A 21829-nucleotide genomic window follows, 5' to 3' on the forward strand; every position below is an offset into this window, starting at 1 on the left:
ATGACCCTCTATCACTGCCTCAGCTTCTCCTCTCACCCATACGGAACTTGGCCACAGAAGACTACTCTGCCCATGCCCACATTTCCTACTCGTCCCTCTTTCTGGGAGAGGCTTACTGGCTCAGTGAGTCAAACTCAGTCTAGAATGCGGGGCTACCCTACCAAGTCACCTCACAGGCCTCCACCTGGGTCACACAGGAGCTAAACATCAACTTTTGGCCACCTGCTCGGAAGGGCCTGTGGATACAGCAGGCGCTCAGAGTCACGTGCAGCAGGACTGCTTAGCATACTTATGAACTGCTTAGTCCACCTATGCTGTGAACCTATTCAGGAATGAAATGGAAGCTCAATAACACATTGCTGAAAACAGCTGTATACTATTTTTGGATCCTAAAAGAAATATTCAGCAAAACGTATATGAGCCCAATAAAACTCGTGTTATCTACACTATAAATATGCATGCAAGTTCTATCACATGCACTTTTTTCCTAAAACATCAAAAAACGACGTTAGTGGGGCAGTAAAGGTGGTGTGTACACTGGATGTTACAGTTTCAGCTTTGTAGCTTGAGCAAGTCTGAAACATGGAGAACAAGGGACAGGCAACTGTTGCCTTTCCTTTCCAGAGTCATCTCCAGCCTGAGGAAGGTACCAGAAAGAGAAAAGGACGGAGCAGAGACTTGGAGAGAAGGTTGATCCTTCCACTCACCATTCGTTCGTTCGTTCATTCATTCACTCACCACACACGCACTATACATCAGACCCTGTACTACCAGCTCGGGCTAACCCGGCTCTCCTAGGGAAGTCTTCACGAAACAAGTGAAAGACTCGTTTCCCACGCGGAGGAGGGGCCTCTGGGAGAAGGAGGCGCATCTTTCTGTCGCAGCGCGTCCTGTCCCGCCTGTCCCGTCCACTCCCCCAAGATGGCGGCCGCCTCGACGCCTGCTCCGGCGCCGGCCGAGTGGGGATCTTCCCACGCCTTTGGGCTACCGCCCCGCTGCGGACCCCGCGGAGCCCAACGTTCCCAAGAGGCCGTAGGCCCTGCGCTCCCCGCGGCCCCCGCGCCAGGACAGCCCTGCTGAGCATCTCCGCTCGGCAGCAGCGCAGCTCCCGGAGCCCCGCCCCCGGGGCCCCACGCCTCTGGCCCGTGTCGGCTCCTACTGACGCCACTGGGGGCGTGCCGGTGCGCCCCGCGACGACGCGACGCGCCAACAATGGCGACTTCGTCATCCTGAGCGGGCCTCGGTTTCCAAGTGGTTTCCAGACGTTGACGCGAGAGCCGCAGTTGCCTCAGACCCGGTCGGCGGCGGCGGCGGCGGCGCGCGTGCGCGCTCCCGCCTCGACCCGGATCGGGCAGCGGCGGCGAGGCCCGGCGGGGCGAATCAGGTGGGCGGTGGCGCGGCGGGGCCGGGACCTGCGACGCGCGCGCGCGCGCGGCGGGCGGGCAGCGGGCGGAGCGGGGGGCGGTGCGGCCGGCGAGTGGCCCTGACTTCCCGGGGGCTGCTGGGGCGCCGCGGGGAGGCGGGCCGGGGGGCGGTGGGGAGCGGGCTGAGTGTGGCCAACCTCCTTTTCTCTGTTCCCCTCCAGCATCAGCTCGGCCTCTTCGCTCGACCGGACCTTGCCTCTAGGCTAAGTGGGCAACATGAGCGGCAACAACTTGGATGCGAATGACGAGTTTGATGAGCAGTTGCGAATGCAAGAATTGTACGGAGACACCAAGGACGACGACACCGAGAAAGATCCCGGTGGAGAAACCGATTCTTTCGGGCAGCAGCCGACTGACACCCCGTACGAGTGGGACCTAGACAAGAAGGCTTGGTTCCCCAAGGTAAGAGTCGCCCGGGCGCCGCTGCACAGCGGGCCCACCTGGCCAGCCTCGCGGGGCGCTCCTTTCACGTTTTCTTTGCTGAGGTCCTGGGTTAGAGCCCCTCTGGTTGTGACGTTTCTTTTTGTTGTGTCTGTGGCAGAACCGACGTGTAAAGGAACGGAAATCTTTAGGAAGATGTCTTCAATGTAATTTAATTCTTAAGTCCTTTTTATGCCTTATTAATTTTATCTATGAAGGTTGCAGTTGGTTTATGTCAGTGACTGCTTTTTATTGCAAAGAGAAAAACATCAAGAGCAAATTCAATCGATGTTAATCTCAAGGTAGTCTCAATCTTACTTATCCTAGGAATTCAGATGGTTAACTGATGTGCTAGGTGCAAAATGCAACTTCTTGAGTTGAAAAAAATTGATAAATTGGTAAATTTTTACTGATTAAAGGTTGCATCTTTTTTTTCTTTCCTACTAAAGTTGGTCCTAGACACGTATATTTGAACCATATCACTACAGGAATATGACAGGAGGAGCACAGAATTTGGATGGAAAGGATTTGTGCCTATTTATTTAGAGTACCTGTAAATTTTTAAGCATTCAGTTTCAGCTTGGAAGTAAAATGACTGATGTTAAACTTGGTTCTGTAAACTTTTTGGTCAGAGTACCCTGTTAATCAAAGTCTTGTGGTACAGGTGGAAAAAAAGGATACTTATCGCACACTAATAGATTTGCAAGCCAGTGATGCAAACCGTGTCTGCATTGTGTAATTTGAGTGTTATTTTTTAAATTATTTATTTAAACTCTTTTCTTTCCCATTTTTTATTTGTGTGTATGTTCCAATCCCTCTAAATTGTTAGACTTAACATTTCACTTGGGTACTGGTGGTGCCAGCTAGAGTGCAGATTTGGTTTCTTCAGCCTTCTGAGTACTTCAACAGTCATCTGATAGTATAGTAATTTTTGGCTCTATCTTTTTATGTTATGGAACCCATACCACTTCAAACTTCCAAGTTTAAAATTTTCCTCATTCCTATGTGTGCCTCACATTGACTGGTAGGAAGATATAACTACATTTGTTTCATTGTACAATTGTTCTTTTCTCTAAGAGCCAGGAGGATGGATGTGAGTTGGATTTGTTCTTGATTTGTTTTGACATTAAATGATAATGTGATTTGAGTACATATATTTATGTTCATCTGCATAGTAAAAGAAAATTTGATTCTGTTGTTAGATTATTAGTTGACTGTTGGTTTTTATTCTGTTTATTGTTATCTGGCACTTCCTTTGCTATATATATTTGTAGTCTTAGTCAAGTAGACTACAGAGATAGTAATTTACAAATGAAACAACTAGGAAAGGTGCCAACATCACTTAAAATGCCTTTAATAGTATCTCAGACTTTTGTGTTGATAATCCAAGTACCCATGTCTTAATTTTTTTATTCTCTTTTGCACAGTTTTCTATGTAGGTGACTATTCTTCATATATGCTTTAATTACTGTTATCCACAGAAACACTCAAATGTGACATTGTATAACTGAATACACTGTTATTTAATACAGTGTAAACTTTTCACAGTAGGAAATCATTTTTTAATTTGTGTGTGTGCGCACTAAACTTCTTATTTAGATCACTGAAGATTTCATTGCTACATATCAGGCCAATTATGGCTTTTCTAACGATGGTGCATCGAGTTCTACTGCAAGTGTCCAAGATGTCAGTGCTAGGACTGCAGAAGAACCTCCGCAAAGACAACCCCCTGAACCCAGTGATCTGAAAAAGAAGGGAGAAAAGAGAAAGGCTGAATCAGGCAAGTAGATTTAGCTTGCAAAACATGAGTTTAAAAGTTAAAAATATGAGTATGTGTATATGTATTTACTTTTTGGAGAATTATAACTTTGACAGAATCATAAGATGGGTATTTTTAATTATTATTATTATTTGGGTTCATGTGTTGGCTCTCCCACTAACCTGTAGGCATCAAGCAGATTGTTTCAATTCAGTTCAGTTCTCAGTTTCTTCCTTTCCAAAACAGAATTCTTATTAGAAGATTATTTAAAGTTCTGTTTATATGGTTGGTTTGGGGTTTTTTTTTTTTTTTTTTTTTGGTACTTCCAGTTAAGTTAAACAAGTCAATTTTGCTTCAGCTTGGCCAGATCTGACAGTAGATTGGAGTCAGAAGCAACCTATGCCAAGGCTTAAAGTCAGAGCAAGAGTAAGGTTTGTTTTTTTTTTAAGGTAGTATCAGATTCATAAAGAACCGAGGTAAGCTAGCCATCTTTTTTCAAACAGGGCTCTGAAGTGAATTACTTGTCCAAAGATCCAAATACTTTGAAAACTAGCCAGTGATTTGATTTAGTCGGTCTTATTCTAAGGGTAAGAAAAAGTTTCTGGAAGTTTTGAGAAACTGCCACACTGTCAGGATTTCATAATGGGACTCTTACCTTTTCTTGCATGTGTTTTTACTTGATTTTTTACTCGATTTTTATTTTTAGGATGGTTTCATGTTGAAGAAGGCAGAAATACAAATGTTTATGTATCTGGTATGTATACATTTTAACCACATTTAGAATAGAAAATATTTGATTTTGAGGTTTTCCACAAAGTTATTTTTAGATTTCCATATCTCTGAATTCTATTTTTTAACCATTGTGTCATTTATTTGCTCAGCCATTTACATTAGTGAGGAATATGTTGTTTTTTTTTATAAAACTAAGAAAAAGTACATGTATATAACTTTGCATGCCATCCTTTCTGATGGCTGTACGTAACTCAGCAGTTACCTGAGTATGTATATTTCAAATGAGTATGTATGTATTCAAATGTAAACGTGAAATTTCTTTAAGTCTATAGATGTGAGATTTTTACACTTTTAGAAAACCAAAATTTTGGTGCACTTATCACTTATCCAAGTTACAGATTTTGAATTAGTAGAAACTTAAGTAACCCTCACCTTTGTTATAGATGCCTTTATAATTTTTTTTCCTTAACATCACAGGTTTGCCTCCAGACATTACAGTGGATGAATTTATACAGCTCATGTCAAAGTTTGGCATTATTATGAGAGATCCTCAAACAGAAGAATTTAAGGTCAAGCTTTACAAAGATAATCAAGGAAATCTTAAAGGAGATGGACTTTGCTGTTATTTGAAGGTTAGTTATATGGTCATGGAAGTTTCTTCTATCTCCATTTTCAGCTCAGGAACCAGGGCTATAATTTTGTATAGTTGATAACCAAGGGTGAGGGCTATTGAAAACAGGATGGGAATAAAACTATTGTTTCTGATTGTGCCTGTGTGTATCACACTGATAAAGTTATTTACTTGCTCTAGTAAAAAACTATGTTGTAAAGTTATTCACTTGCTCTTGTAAGAAACTATGTTACCAAGTCAAGGTATTATGTAAGTCATAGGACAGAAGTGCTTCTTTTGTCTTAAAAGAATTCTTGCTGCAAAGATCTCTTTACGAGTATATGAATGTAATCAACGCAGAACACATTCAAAAAGCCACAAAGATAAGAAAGTCTAACATTTTATTCCCCCATTGGAGTGAGTTAGACCAGGGTTTGGCAAACTTCTGCCCATTGCCTGTCTTTGTGAATGAAGTTTTATTGAAACATTCCCACATTGTTTCATTTATGCATTTGTCTGTACCTCCTTTCACATTGCAACAGCAAAGTTGAGTAGCTGCAACACAGACCACATGGCCCACATAGCCTAAAATATTAACTTACCAGCTCTTTACAAAAGAAGTTTTCTGACCCCTGAATTAAACCATAAAGGAAGTGATAACTTAAGCTTAGTGCTTTAAAATATATTTTGGATGAGAGAGAAGATAGAATGGTATTAACAGACATCTGCAGAACTTTATGTATTCATGGTACCATAAATTGCAAAGGGGAAAGCTCAGTGTCAAGGCAGCCATTATTTTTGGAACACCTGTCACGTTAGGAGCATGTGTTACTATGCATTATTGCAGGGTACGAAAGAAATGGGCACAATGATGGCATATTAACATATGTCATGGAACCTGAAAATAATTACAAAGTGAAATCAAAGTGTTAAAACAACAGTATCAATGTCACGAGTGTGTTGCGAGTATACAGCATTTCAGTGAAATCAGAGGGGGCTAAGAGTAAGCTGACAGCTTTGGGAAAGATAGGTTTTTGACCTCGTTCTTGAACATAATGGGGATCATACAAGACTATGACCATTATAGGAAGATATTTATGTAATTTTCAAATGTAAGGAGCTTGAACACTTCATAAGTTCTTCAGGGTTTACTAAAAATCTGTGAAGAGTCTCTTAGGGGGTTTCATTGAGTTTTAAAATTTTTTAAAGAGAAAAGTAGGATTTTGATAAACTTTTTGTATAAAATTTATGACCCATAAAAGTACAAGATTACCAAACCAGTGAATTGAGTTCCAGAATAACATAGTTAATTGTTCCAGGGTCCATATTTGATTGTGTGGCTGAATTCAGTTGTCCTTTTGAGTTTTCCTTAGATCTTTGAATCAGTGCAGAGCTGACAACTGCCCCCTTTGTATAGGACCCAGAATCCACACATGTGTGTAATGTTCAAGTTGTCAGATAATCGTCTTCCTAGTATATCACAGACCTTCATTTTAATTGATGAACAAAAAAAAAATTAAAGGCTGACCAAACTATTCCCAGTTTCTTGAGTCATCTAGTCTTTTAAGTAGGAAACTTTTAGAATTTTAAAACTGGAGTGCACCTTAGAAATCACGCAAGTCCATTTGCCTCATTATACAGATGAGAAATCGAGACTCCAAAAGGCAAAACTGCTATTCCAGTAATGGTATAACTTTAATTTTGTCAAGAACTCTGCAAAGAAGGCATTTCCATTCCCATTTTATAGATGAAGAAATTGGGGCTCAGGGAGCTTGAATAACTTGCCTAGCTTCATATAACCAGTTGGGGACAGTTGTGACTTAAATACAAGTTTCCTGATAGGCATTCTGGAGTTCTTTATTCCCATGTAGGTAGTTACATTTAAATTTTTATTTTATGTATAGTCAAATCATTCATCTAAAACACTCCTAAAGTTTCATTTCAGTGTGTAACTTACTGATTGTAACTGTTTTCACTTTACAAAGAGAGAATCTGTGGATCTGGCATTAAAACTTTTGGATGAAGATGAAATTAGAGGCTACAAATTGCATGTGGAGGTGGCAAAATTTCAGTTGAAGGGAGAATATGACGCCTCAAAGAAGAAGAAGAAGTGCAAAGACTACAAGAAAAAGCTGTCTATGCAACAAAAGTTGGTGGTTTTTTTTTCTGTTTTGAAAGATTTTGTATAAGTATTCTAGAATATGTTTTTGGTAATAACTGCATAGTTTTGTTCCATCAAATATGCCTACAGATTATTTTTAAAGAATTTCATTTACTATACACCTGAAAATAACACATTATAAATCAACTATATGCCAATATAAAACAAAAATTTTTTAAACTTTTATTAGATCCTCAGAAACCTTCAGTAATCTGTGTAACAGGATGTTTGGTAGTGATGGTGTTTTTCATTTTCTGGGGTGTTCATTTTTAATACAATAGGAACTTAAATAAACTAAAGCCATCTCTACAGAAAATGTTGAATATCAAATTAAATAAGATGTTTTAGGTTTATATACAAGAGCCATTAGTTCATTTTTAATGTGGATGGAATCAGCGTACCAGGAGCTAAATTTTTACATTCATACTTGTTAGTAGGAGTTAGAAATTATAAGCTTTATCATTTTTTATGTACTATGTGTTTATATATAATATATACATGTCATCAAGTTTCTATTAATTTATTTAATGTTTTTTGAAATATGCTGTTTTTAAGAAATGAGCCAAAATGATGAGCACTTAGATCAGGGTGAATTCTAGTAAAGCTTCTAACACTGTACTTAAACTAATGGTAAAATGGTTATAAAAGCATTTAGTTGTGATGCCAATAGTTTTTATAGGAATAAAGTAGATACCTAAGCACTTTATAGACAAACCAGTAAGATTTAAGATTGTAACAGAGTAGTTTTACATATTTCAGTGCAGTTGTTTGTTTTTTATAATTATAAAATACCTAGAAACTAATACAATTTGAACATTTCCTTGGCCTCGAAGTATCTTTTCCTAGATAGTCGTAGATACTAAATAATTACCAATTTTCCAGGAGTCTCACTGGAATCTTTGTAACCAGACAGCAGTTCTGAAAAATATACTTACTCTGCGCATTTCAGATACTGGGTCCATCTTTCACCTGCCGATTGTCTTTATTTCAGAAAGCTGTGCAGTAACTGTGACTAAAATATACATTGTTGTTTTGAAATCAAATAATAATTATCATTATTAAGCATTCAGTAAAGGATTATATTTATAGCTTGTTTTTTTCCTCTCTCCAACAAGTCTGAAATGAAATTCACAACTTCTTGTTCCTACTTTGTCACATTAGGCAGTTGGATTGGAGACCTGAGAGACGAGCTGGCCCATCCCGAATGCGCCATGAGCGAGTTGTCATCATCAAAAACATGTTTCATCCAATGGATTTTGAGGTAGGAAGAAGTATTCTTACGGTTAGAAACACAGATATTCTCTCTTTCAAGAGAACCCAAAGCTTGCCTCATCACATCTTTTTCATGTCACATCCTGCATGTTCATGAGTTGTCATGGTTGGAAAATGGAATCAAGAATCAATTGAAGGTTTCAGACTTTCCCAGGTTTAGCCCAGTGTTCTTTTAGTCATATCCCAAGTAAACCAGGCTAATACCCATACTGTGGCCCCAAATGGCAGCTGCTATATAAAAATACAGTCTTAAAAAGATTTCTGTGAGTTACTTGTGGATGTTAAGTACAGTTCAACAATACAGGCTTACTTTGGTGGGGAGGACCAGTTTCACAATTGGAGATTAAAACCTCACTTTACTGCTAAAAGTTTGATCCTTAAAAAACCTTAGGTTAGTAAAATGCTGCTGCTGCTGCTGCTGCTACTAAGTCGCTTTAGTCGTGTCTGACTCTGTGCGACCCCATAGACGGCAGCCCACAGACTCCTCTATCTCTGGGATTCTCCAGGCAAGAATACTGGAGTGGGTTGCCATTTCCTTCCCCAATGCATGCATGCGTGCTAAGTTGCTTCAATTGTGTTTGACTCTGAGCCACCCCACGGACAGCAGCCCACCAGGCTCCTCTGTCCACGGAATTCTCCAGGCAAGAGTACTGGATTGGGTTGCCATTTCCTTCTCCAAGTGAAATACAGTCCCTGACATTTGAGTAGTGGAGGTTGTTTTTCAGAATCTAATTTTTACAAAACCCTTTAGTGGCTATTAGGAGGACTTTGTAATACTTGAGGTCCATGGACAATTCTAGGAACAGCAAATAAAAGTGAATAAAGGAAGAAGAGCTACTAGAGCGGTTTAAGGAACATTAGTTGCCATCAGGGTACCTTGTGTTACATTCTGCGTCTTGTTCTTATCTGTGTGTTTTGGCCTAGACTCATGGGATCATTCATGGAAGAACAATTCTTTATTCTCTGCCTGGATTCTGAAATTAATGATAACAAGTTACACATAAGAAAACAATGTTCGTAATGTAAAATTCCAGACAGTTTGCATATGTTCTTGTTCCTATCAAAGCCCACTCTTGTTTCTTTTGTGCACTGAAACAGAGTCAGAGTGGCAATATCATTTTACCCCCCTTTTAGAGAGCTCCAAAATGGTCTGTGAAACTCCATCTCTGCAAATAGTGAGGTGATAAGATTTACTGTGCATCTATGAAGCCTGTATCCTTTGAGGTCATCGAGAAGATACATGTGGTCTATTAGTACTGTGTGGTGTCTCTTCTGTCTCGAATCCTGAAGAATCTTGAAATACGACAGAGCCAGTTTAGACTTGCAGTGATAATGAACTATGTTGTTGTTATTTTTTAATGCACATAGGGACTTGCCTGGCGTCCCAATGGTTAGGACTCTGAGCTTCCACTGCTGGGGGCCCCAGGTTCAGTCCCTGGTCAGGGAACTAGGATCCCTCAAGCTGGAAGGTTGGCCAAAAAAAGCCCACACACGTTCACATGCACACTAAATGCTTCTTGAAATGCTGTCCCTCCCAGCTGGGGCTTTGAAAGGCATGTATAGATGGATCATGGTATCTAGTCTGCTTGGTACAACTCCAGAATTCCCTGTGATTCATCTACATTTTATTTCTTTGGCAGATAGTTATTTTTTTAGTTAGGTGACCTATTAATTTCTGTGACTGGAGACCTCTAGATTCACAATATTCTATACTCCTAACACTTGAACATGAACATAAATGTATATTTAATTTATTAAGTATCCAGGCTCTCTGTAAGTTGAAGTCTGTTGAGTGATTAACCTGTTTCTGCCTCCTGCCTTGCTCATTGAGACACTTAAGTCTAGCTATCACCCTGGGCAGACTTAATTTTTCCTAGCTTAACAAATAATCTTTCCTCCCAAAAGCCACATTTATTCTTCCTTGACTCCTACAAATTCCCTCCAGTGGATGTTTTAAAGGATAGAAATTTTATGCTTGTCAGTTCTTGATTGTTTAAAAAAGAAAGTCTTTATTGGTTTAGTATAAACTGTGGAATTATAGAGCCTTTATATTAGCCGGTTTTATTTTATTCATAGCATTTATTATCTGAAGTCTTTGGATCTTATCTGTTAGCATATGAGCTCCGTGAGAGTCAGGGCTCTGTCTTCCTGGTTTGCTCTTATATTCCCAGTGCGTAGGACACAGAAGGCCCTCAATATTTATCTGAAGAAGTGGAAGAATGAATGAAACCCCTTTTACTCACAAGGCAGAGTGTTTTCATTCACTCAATGAATAGAATATTTTCTCTTTAGCATCTTTGCAAATGAAGGAAAGTTTTCAGACAGCTGTGCCACAGCGGCTGGGGAGGGCAGTGATGGGCTTCAGAGTTCTTGGGCAGAGAAACCCTTGGTGCTGTCTTTGTTTGCCCATCTACCTGGGCTCGTGTGGTCTGCCCAGCTTGGTGAGAGCCTGTCAGCAGTTTTTGTTTTTTTGCTCAGTGTTTCATCGGCTTGAATGTAAAAGTGTATCAGTATAGGTCTGTCCACTGTAGTAGATTGTCCAGTATGGTAGACTATAGCCACATGTAATTATTTCAGTTTATTTATCATTATTATTTTTCCTTTTTAGCCATACCATGTGGCTTGTGGGATCTTAGATCTCTGACCAGGGGTTGAACCTTTTTAAAAAAAAAAAAAATTGAAGTTTTTGTGGCAACCCTGTGTGGAGCAAGCCTGTTAGCACCATCTTTCTAGTAGCATTTTCTCACTCTCTTTCTCTCTGTCACATTTTGGTAATTGTCACAGTAGTTCATATTTGTTCTTTATTACTATATTTGTTATGGTGATTTGTGTTACAGTCTTTGTTATAGTAATCTTTGTTACTATGATGACTTGCTGGAGGTTCAGATGATGGTTAGCATTTTTTAGCTGTATTTTTAAAATTAAGGCATATCTTTTTTAGATATGATGCTTTTGTACACTTAATAGACTACAGTATAGTGTAACATAACTGGAAAACCAAAAAAGTTCATGTGACTTGCCTTATTGCAATATTTGCTTTATTGTGCTGGTCTGGAACCGAACCTGCAGTATCTCCAAGGTATGCCTGTATGTCTTTATTCCAAACAGTTGATTAGTGCTAGAAGCAAAATACCTAGAAATACTTTTTGGTATCAGGGTGAACAGTGAAGGCTAGTATTTTAAATGTAACTTTAGGGGGTTTTCAGTGTTTAATTCAAAGCCTTATTTAAAAAAAATCATGCCTGGCAAATCTGAATACTAAAAGATGGAAAACCGAAACTCAGATGCAGAGGTGGGTTTCTCATTGTGTATACCAGGGCTGTTCAATAGAAGTCTAATCTGAGCCACATGTGTAACTTAAATTTTTCTGGCAGCCACAGTATAAATACAACATGAAATGGGGGAAGTAAATTTTAATAATGAATTTTATTTAACCCAATATATCCAAGTATTATAATTTTAGCATATACCATAAAAATGTTAATAAGCTATGTTTCATTGTCCCCCCCCCTCCCCCAGTACTAAATTTTCAAAATCTGGTATTTACGTCACACCTGCAGCCCACATCAATTTGGACAGGCCACGTTTCAAGGGCTCAGTAGCTACATGGGGTTATTGGCTACTGTCTTAAATAGGTTTAGATTGGAAAGGAATGAGAAATACGGTTTATTCCTGGGAAAACAAAGCACCACTCTGGAAAAAAATTATGAGTGTCGCATGCGAAAGGTTTCGGCTTAACAGTCTGAGTTTAGTCTCAGGTCTGTTGCTTGCGAAGAGCTGTCTTTGGAAAATTTTCATGCTTAGCCAAGTTAAAGATACTTAACCAGGGGAAGGGGTTATTATCTTTAAGTCTCATGATACTATAGCAGTAAAGACATATTTGTTTTTCAAGCTGGTAAAAATGAAAACAGAAGTCTGGGAAGTCTTTGGCTGAAATTTGATGTTCTTTTAGGAAGGGCACTGAGGCTTTGATAAAGAAATAAAGACAGGGACTTCCCTGGCGCTTCAGTGGTTGACAGTCGCCTTCCAATGCAAGGGACACTCGTTCAGTCCCTGGTTGGGGAACTGAAATCCCACATGCCACCAGGCAACTAAGCCTGCATGCTGCAACTAAGACCTGACACAGCCAAAAATAAAAATAAAAAAGTTTTTAAAAAAGAAACAAAGACAGTGATGCACCCCTCCCTTCCACAGTAGAACTGTGGAATCATGCTTAAATTCATCAAATATTTTGAAACAGTTTTTTTTTTAATATAATTCTGATTTCCTTTGGTAAAGAAAATAGTTACTAGGAACAGTTTATCAAACTGAAAAAGTTTTTATCGACTGTTCATTGTGTGAAAAAACTGTGCTGTGTTCTATGAAGTATTTGAAATTCAGTCAAGGGAGATTCCTGTTTGCAGAAAGCACCCAGTCTGATAGGAGCTACCTGCCACACACACATCCCTAGAAGCCACCCCATGGCTTTACCAAATGAGTATAGAGTTTATGTTCCATTCCCCATTCCTCTCAGGTTTCAGAATTTTATATAAAACAAATTGGCATATTCTCCAGAGTTAGATTTTATAATTGGGGGAAATCCAGAGTCCTGCCAGCTATAGTTTTAGAAGCCTCAGATTTATAGGATTTTTACAGTTTTAATTTTAAATTTGATTTCAGTAACTGCCTACCAGTTGTTTATTTTTGCCTTTTGACAAACTTTAGGAAGGAGAAGCCACTTGTCATTTTTTGCTGTTCTCTTTAGTTGGTGAGGATTCAAATGTTTCCTAAAAAGTGTTTAGGTCTGCTTCAATAGAAATTAGTAGATAGGATACCCTTGTATATGTTTTTATGTAGTTGAAATTCAAGTTGGTAATATAACTTTTTATGAGCCTTTTTCATGCTTTGGAACTTGAAGAAAATTTAATTCCCATAAGAAATCTTAAATCCTTTTGTTGATGGGGGAGGGGGGACTCAAGACCACTAGAAGCAGCAGTGTTTGAGTATTCTTAATAGACTCATAGTTGCAATAAAGCAGTAGTTAAGTGCATGCTTTTATTGTGTGGTTAACAGCAGCTCCTTATTTGTGGGTTTCTATTGCAGTGTGGTAGGAGGCAAGATGAACAGGAATCCTTATAGGGGAGGTTTACCCTATGAGTTAAAATAAAATCTCAGAAGCACGAAGAATGATTGTAGGACACTCAGTCAGTGAAGGGCTTCCCTCATAGCTCAATTGGTAAAGAATCTGCCTGCAATGCAGGAGATCCCAGTTCAATCCCTGGGTTGGGAAGATCCTCTGGAGAAGAGAAAGGCTACTCTTTCCAGTATTCTGGCCTGGAGATTCCCATGGACTATACAGTCCATGGGGTCGCAAAGAGTCGGACACGACTGAGCAACTTTCACTTCACTTCAGTCAATGAAAAGGATATATGTCTCCTCCTTGCAACATTTTGGTAAATAGGAATCTATGCAAAGCACAAAGCAAAGGTTTTTCATCTTCACAGTCATTGTGATGCCGATGCAGAACATAAGAATTATTAGTCTCTGACTTAATATATGCCTCAGGACTTCACCTGCTACAGCTGCTAGTATTTGGGATTTTCACTGACATGTTTCTTCCCTCTCCTTTACCACTGGACGTTCCCATTGCTGCCTACCATACTTGTCCATTCCCCTATCTTAAAGCCAGGCAGACTAGTAGTAGTAGCAGCAGATGTGATAGTCTAACTTCTTTAGACTTTGACTTTTTTTTAATTTTGTAGACTGCAGGCAAACATAGCTAATAACCTTAAGCAAAACTTTTGTTTGTTGGTTTGTCAAAGCAATAAATTTCATTCTCAGGATTTATAAAGGGGAAAACCCCTTTTAATTGAGTGTGTTTTTGTAGGATGATCCACTGGTGTTGAATGAAATCAGAGAAGACCTTCGAGTAGAGTGTTCAAAGTTTGGACAAATTAGGAAGCTCCTTCTCTTTGATGTAAGTTCGTGGCTTGAACAAATGATTCCTAAAGCAATTTTTTTTCCATTTTAGTAAGTTATTACCAAATGTCAGTATGCCTCCAAGTTTTTTATATTAATGTTTTTATGTAGTAGGTCTGCTCTCTAGTGGTGGTGGTCTGTTAGCAGTATTAGATAGCATAATTAGATGAACATGGATTACAAGCCAAGACTTTGATAGACTTGCTTATGCCTTGGTTATTTTCCTTTGTCATCACTCTTGAGTGAGTGTATGGCCAGGTGAAAGTGTAAAAGAGTCAACATTTATTGATTGCAAACTACAGTTACTTTACATGTTATCTCATTTAATCCTCCTAATCCTCTGAGATAGGTACATGCTATTTACCTATTTTTATTTATTTACCCATTTTACAGATGAGAGAGTTTAGAGATTGAGCACCCTGCCCAAGGTCATTTAGCTGCTAAATGGCAGAGCCAGGATTTAATCCCAAGGCCTTTCAGCTTCAGAGTCCACATTCTTAACAACCGTGCTGTTCTGCTTCTCCTTTGACACTGTTATGAGCAGGAACATTTCCAAGTATATCATGCTTGGTTTTTGCTAGACAAAGTTAGGCTAAAGAAGTAGCTAGCTGCTTGTCACTGGTTGGAGTAAATGGAAAGAAAGACTTCATACATAAAATCTTTAGCTTAAATGATCAGAAAAAATACTACTGCCCTACTTTGCCACATGTGTATGTTTCTCTTTCAGTTTTCTCATTCATTCCTTCTTTTATCTTCCTTGTTTTTTTTAGAGACACCCCGATGGTGTGGCCTCTGTGTCCTTTAAGGATCCAGAGGAAGCTGATTATTGTATTCAAACCCTCAATGGAAGGTGGTTTGGTGGGCGTCAAATCACTGCCCAAGCGTGGGATGGAACTACGGATTATCAGGTGAGTTCTGCAACTGTCAAGAGCACATGAATTGTTTCATTCCAGCAGATACTGATCTAGCAGTTTTTCATGTAAGTTTTCAGTTATGTGTAATCTGTTTAATGTAACAGTGCTTTTAAATAATCCTTTACATTGAGAGTATGGAAAGAAAAATGTTTCATTCTTTCAGTTTATAAGTCTGAAGTGTTGAGCTTGCTCAGAACAGCAATAGGGAAAGAAGGCATTAAGCTAAAGTGTTTCTCTTCTTTACTGTCTTATAAAGTACAAGACAGTTCAATGATTAACTTTGTAATTGATGAGACATTTCTGCAGTGCTGTGGCGCTGGGCATTTATTTAAACGATCTTAAGATCAGCACTGCTAAATTAAGGTGTAAAGTTTGGAAAGTGAAGATAGGGAATTGCTTTCATTTCCCAGAAGTGATACCTTATAAAATCAGAGTACTGTGAGCAATATTAGAAATGTTCCAAGACGTTGTTACTTCTTTTGGCCTAAAACATCTCTTAACAGCAGTTTCCATGTGTACACAGGTGGAGGAGACCACAAGAGAAAGGGAGGAAAGGCTGAGAGGATGGGAGGCTTTCCTCAATGCTCCTGAGGCCAACAGAGGCCTACAGCGTTCAAATTCCATCCGTGCTCCAGAAAGGGCAGGGCCTTCTAGAGTTAGGCATTTTTCTGAGCACCCTGGCACATCTCAAACAAATGTTCAAGCAGCTGCAACTGAAATGGCATTTGAAGAACCTATAGATGAAAAGAAGTTTGAGAAAATGGAAGATGGGGGAGAAGTTGAAGAAGCTGCTTCTGAAAAAGATGCTAAAGAAAGTGGCCCTGAGAAAGAAGCTGAAGGTCCCCAAGAAGAATCTGAAGAGAGCTGCCTTGAAAGAGAGTCTAAGGCAGGCTGTTCCAAAAGAGAGCGTGAAGAAGACTTCCCCGAGAGAGAGTCTGGAGAAGGCAGCCCTGAGAAAGAGCGTGAAGAGGGTAATCCTAACAAAGAGTCAAAAGAGACTGTCCCTGAAAGAGAATCCAAAAAGAAGAAACTCAAAACGGATCCTGACAAGAACGGCCGTGAGAAGGAGTCTGAAGAAGAAGGCCCCGGCAAGGAGTCTGAGGGGGAGGCCAGCCCCCAAAAGGTGGCTTCTGAAGATGACGACTCAGAACAAGAGTCTGAAGACTGCTCAGAAAAGCAGTTTGACGATGGCTCTGAGAAAGAGTTAGAAGAAAATGGCCTTGAGAAAGGTTTTGAGGAAGATGCCTCTGACAAGGAATTTAATGAAAACATTCCGGAAAAAGAGTTAGACGAAAATGAGTCTGAAAAATCAGAATTCGAAGATGACAGCTCTGAAAAAGTGTTTGATGAAGAAGGCTCTGAGAAAGAGTTAGACGAAGAGTCAGATGAAAAGGAAGAAGAGGAAGATGCATATGAAAAGGTATTTGATGATGAGTCAGATGAGAAAGAGGACGAAGAAGATGCAGAAGAAAAGGAACTTGAAGATGCTGATGAAAAAGACGAAGAAGATGATGCAGATGAAAAGGTATTTGAAGATTCGGACGGAAAAGAAGATGAGGAAGATGGAGATGTAAAGGAAGATGAAGACATAGATGAAAAGGTGTTTGAAGATGATGATTCCAACGAGAAGTTGTTTGATGATGACTCCAGTGACAAATTGTTTGAAGATTCTGATGAGAGAGGGACTGTGGGTGACTTAGGGAATGTTAAGGAGGAAGGGCCCTTGTCCACAGGCAGCAGCTTTGTTCTCAGTAGTGATGATGATGATGATGACGACACTATTTAATCCCTTAAACTTGCTTTTTAGGGAGATTCCATCTCCATTTTGCCTCTGCTGCAGGGTAATTACTCGTAGTGTTACATGAACGTGTGCATAGAGGTAGGATGCCATCCGATTAATGCAGTGAAGTGTTCATGGTTACCTGTACCTAATGATTTTAAATATGTGTTCTTTGGCTGTTCAGTTCAAACTCCATAGCTTAATGCAAGTTAACTTGCTCCTCGTCCTTTGTCAGATTTCTTAAGTGCATGCAAAATAATATTTTTTAAAGTATTCTGATTGAAGTTTGTGACATTCAGAAATAAAGAAAGTTGTTGATATGCAGAAACAGAAAATTGTACTTGAGTTAAATTGCATTTTTAATTCTTGCTCTTGCTTTATTCATACTAACGTTTGGTTTTTTTTTAAGGCCTTGAAAAATCCCTGTAGGTGTCTCCTTGCTTCCACTTTATGATGTTACCACTGATATCCCCATTTCCCCTCTCTAAACCAGAACATGTTACTAAAACTTATGAAGTAGTAAAGAACTCTTCAGAGTTTTTTGCTCCCCAGTCCTCACAAGTTACTTTTTTCTACCCTCTTCCCATGAAAATTCACTCTTAAATGTGCAAAGTTGAACTTCCCAAAGTCCACAGTTTCCATTACTGAAAATATGGAGGAGATTAGAATTCCACCATTTACTGTTTGGACACCTCTAGAAGGTGATTCAAGTTACAGGACCTTTCCCCAGAAAAATCTGTACGTACACTACACAACCTTCTGTATCCAGTTTGGGGCAGTTCGTGTGGATCTCCTGGAGTTTAAGAACTATTGTCACACATACTTCAGATTTTTGTTTTTGATTTTGTTCTAGAATCGTGGTACCTAGTACTATGGAAATTGTGTAGTTCCAATAAAAAAAAAATGTGGCTCTTTTCTTGATTGCGCTTTCCAAATTCAGTATTGATGAATTGACTTCTGATGTTGCACTTAAGAAGTTATTCTCATAAATTAGAATTAAAATAAACTGCATTGGTGCATTTTCATTATACCGTCTGTCAGTGTAATCATTACCCTCTTCAGACAGAAAAGACTTGTACTTCAAGCCAACTTTCTGAGAATTTTTTAGTTCATGTCTGGGATCTGTTATTAATCTTCAGGCTTTTCACCAGGGACAAATCAGTGAAAGAGGTGAAGAAAGTTAAACAGAAAAATTGCACACCAAAATAGTGTTCCTTTTAAAGATAAGGCAGAAGTATTTAAACACTTTATTTATTGTGTTTTACTACAGTTTATGGGTTTCCCTTGTGGCTCAGCTGGTAAAAAGTCCACCTGCAATGCAGGAGACCTGGGTTCGATCCCTGGGTTGGGAAGATCCCCTGGAGAAGGGAAGGGCTACCCACTCCAGTATTCTGGCCTGGAGAATTCCATGAATTGTCCAATCCAGGGGTCACAAAGAGTCTGACAAGACTGAGTGATTTCACTTTCACTTCACAGTTTAGAGTAATTTGTTGGAGAATTGTTTTTCTTAAAAAAAAGGAAAGAATGCTTTATTTTCTGTACACAATGGAACACGTAACTACAATATACATTAGCTCTACGACTTAGAAGGAGGCCATTTTCGTTCTAACTTCTTTTCCCCTGCTCATTAATTTGGTTTATATCAAATACTCATACTCTTTTCACATAAACATCCTGGAAGCAAAATTCACCAACAGCTGTAAAATGGTAAATAATTTATGAGGTGATACTGGTGAGCAGACATTAAGAGTCATGAAGCACCCACCTGTTTTCCAAGTAATCAGGTTTTATTGGTCCTAAAAACAGAATTTATTGTTAAGCAGCAGTACATCCTGTTATCAAAAGAAAATTAAAATGTAAGGGTGAGTGGTAAGCACAGCAATGCTCAACGATTCCCTGACAATTTCTAAGGAGTAGTGCTTCTTAAAACTATAAGTATCATGATGTATTCCACTCTGAGTGCACAAACCAAAAGTTGCTTCAGGAATGCCTTTGAAAGGCTTGAACACCATGCCCTCTGAGTCTTCAACTACTTTGTATAGGAATAAACTTGAAAATCCATGTTAGAAGGTTAGAATATTACTGATCTCACAAAACTATCTTTTAAACAAACAAGATGGGGGAGGGTGGGATGAATTGGGAGGATAACACTGCCGTATATGCACTGCTGTGTGTAAAGTAGATAGCTAGTGGAAAGCTGCTATATTGCACAGGGAACTGAGCTCAGTGTTCTGTGATGACCTAGAGAGGTGGACTGGGGGTGGGGGGTGAGGGAGGTTTAAGAGAGAAAATATATATACGTATAACATTCACTTTGTTGTACAGCTGAAACTAACACAATATTGTAAAACAATTATATTCCAGTAACATAAGCTTTGGTTTTCAGGAGATTCTTAAGAAATTACAGATGAGGGTAATCAAAATTTGTATATCATTTTAATGCTTTTTACTAGGGGCCATATTAACATACAAGTAATTTAGACTTGTTATGGTATATTTACACTCACTGTAGCATCTATTTCATTTGATTCAGTCCATTAATAAGTATAGATTGGGTATATCTATTAATATACTAGATGGAGTGGGACAGAATGTATATCTATTAATATACTAGATGGAGTGGGACAGAAGGGGCAGTGAGAATAGAGGCAGCATTAGGCATGAACCCTCCTCAATAGGCAGCTGTAATCTATGTTTAGATAAGACAGAAAAAAAAAATGTGACAGTCAGGACTTCCCTGGTGGCCCAGTGGCTAAGACTCAGCTCCAAATGCAGGGGCCACGGGTTTGATCCCTAGTTGAGGGCACTAAGATGCCACATTCCCTGCGGTGTGGAGGAGGAAAGCAAATGTGGCATTGATCCATCAGAACCATTTCTAGAGCCTTGCACAGTTGTTTAGTCACTTAAGTCACGTCCGACTCTTGCTCCTCCGTCCATGGGATTTTCCAGGCAAGAATACCGGAGTGGGTTGTCATTTCCTTTTCCAGGGGATCTTCTGACCCAGGGGTCAAACCCACATCTGCATTGGCAGGCGGATTCTTTTACTGCTGAGACACTAGCCTTGCCCTTAAGGGCTCAAATAAATATTTGTTGAATGAATGAATTTATTCTACGGATACATTTGCACACTGTCATTCATTCATTTGAAGATGTTTGTTGGCTTTTCCACTACCTCATCATCATTCTTGATGATTTTCAATATCAAAATAAATTATCCTGTTCTCCCCCTGGTCCTTCCACCTCAGCAGCCCAACTCTCCAAATTCCACATCTAGGAATCATCTTTGATTTCTCTCTCCCACCTCCCATGTCCAAGCCATGTTGGCTCTAACTCCCAAATATACCCAACATTTGAACACTTCATCCCATGTCTACTTCCACCACACTTACTGCGCACAGTGCCCTGATGGGTCTCTATTAAAATGCTCCATTCACCACTTAGAATAAAGTTCAAACTGCTTACTGTGGCCTGCTCACAAAGCTCTGAGTGATCTTGCCCTCTCCAGACTCATGTTCACACTGCCATCACCTTGGGTTCTTATTCCTATCCCAGGACCTCTGCACATGCCTCAGCCTGGGATGCTGTCTCCCCCGGCCAATTTGGATCTCATCCTTCAGGCTGCCTAAGTGTTGTTATTCAGTCCCTCAGTCATGTCTGACTCTTTGTGACCTGTGGACTGCAGCACACCAGGCTTCCCTGCCCTTCACTGTCTCCTGGAGTTTGTTCAAACTCATGTCCATTGGGTCAATGATGCCATCCAACCATCTCATCCTCTGTTGCCTCCTTTTCCTTTGCCATTGATCTTTCCCACATCAGGGTCTTTCCCAGTGAGTTTGCCTTTCCCATCAGGTATCACCTGCCTAGAAATCCTGACCCTCTGTAACCCCACCCTCCTCTCCCCCCTTGATACTATTGTTGTTGAACCCCTTTCATAGCAACAGATTATTTTGTTTACTTGCCTTCCCTATCCCCCTCCTCCCATCTGCCACCCCCGCCAGACCCAGCTGCCTGCACGCTCAGTAACAGCCACAGCTTTCTCCCACATAATAGACAATCAAATATTTTTTTCAGGGCTGGGAATCATAATCAAGAATGTTGTGTTCTGTGAGAATCTCCACATTTTTAGAAAAATGTGAAGAACTTCAAGTAGGGCAACAGTTATCTGTAATGTAACACCAAATGAGATAAGATTTTGTAAACACAAGGTTCATGGTTAGAGTTAATCTCTATTGGGGAACATGAAAAATTTCATTATTACAGTTTTATCACATTGTTTTCTTCATCTTCATACAAAACTGGATTTGAATTATAGCAAAAGGCCTTGCTAAGATAGGTTAAGCATTCTGACAGTTTAATCACTAGGAACTCTTCTCTAGGGAGCTTATGGACTCCTCATTTCTGGAAATCTTACTGGGTAGAAAGTATCTTTTGCAAAATGAACAGTGGAATATTTCCATTGTAAAATCCCTTTCATCTCGTTCTCTGACTTCCTGACAACTCTTCTTCCCTGTCATTTTATTCTCTACCAGCTCTGCAGACAGCTGGAACTTTACCAAAATGTTGTTCTTTACAAACTAGGGTCTCTTCCCAATCTGACTATGCACATCATCCACCAATCAGTAGAAGTAGCTCCATCCTTTAATGAAAATGAAGAAACAAGAGCAGATTCAAATACAAAGGCCAGTATCACTGCAAGAGAGTAGGGGTTTGGCAAGTTGGTGGAAGACTCTATTTCATTTCCATATATACCAATATCTCTGTTACAAACTCACTGCTTAATACAAGCATCCTCCTCTTTT

The 21829-nt window shown here is 39.6% G+C and overlaps 1 protein-coding gene across 1 annotated transcript; it reads left to right on the forward strand.

Annotated features, from left to right (window-relative positions):
* Nucleotides 1-1188: 1188 nt before the first annotated feature.
* HTATSF1 (HIV-1 Tat specific factor 1) lies at nucleotides 1189-18060 on the forward strand. The gene is made up of 10 exons (XM_018044215.1): nucleotides 1189-1384; nucleotides 1586-1826; nucleotides 3444-3624; nucleotides 4310-4357; nucleotides 4813-4967; nucleotides 6931-7094; nucleotides 8268-8367; nucleotides 14245-14334; nucleotides 15107-15244; nucleotides 15774-18060. Exons 2-10 carry the CDS (start codon nucleotides 1641-1643, stop codon nucleotides 17034-17036), a joined length of 2325 nt encoding a protein of 774 aa, XP_017899704.1. The 5' UTR covers nucleotides 1189-1384; nucleotides 1586-1640; the 3' UTR covers nucleotides 17037-18060.
* Nucleotides 18061-21829: the final 3769 nt, after the last annotated feature.

The sequence above is a fragment of the Capra hircus genome (assembly GCF_001704415.2).
Source record: "Capra hircus breed San Clemente chromosome X unlocalized genomic scaffold, ASM170441v1, whole genome shotgun sequence".
NCBI lineage: Eukaryota > Metazoa > Chordata > Mammalia > Artiodactyla > Bovidae > Capra > Capra hircus.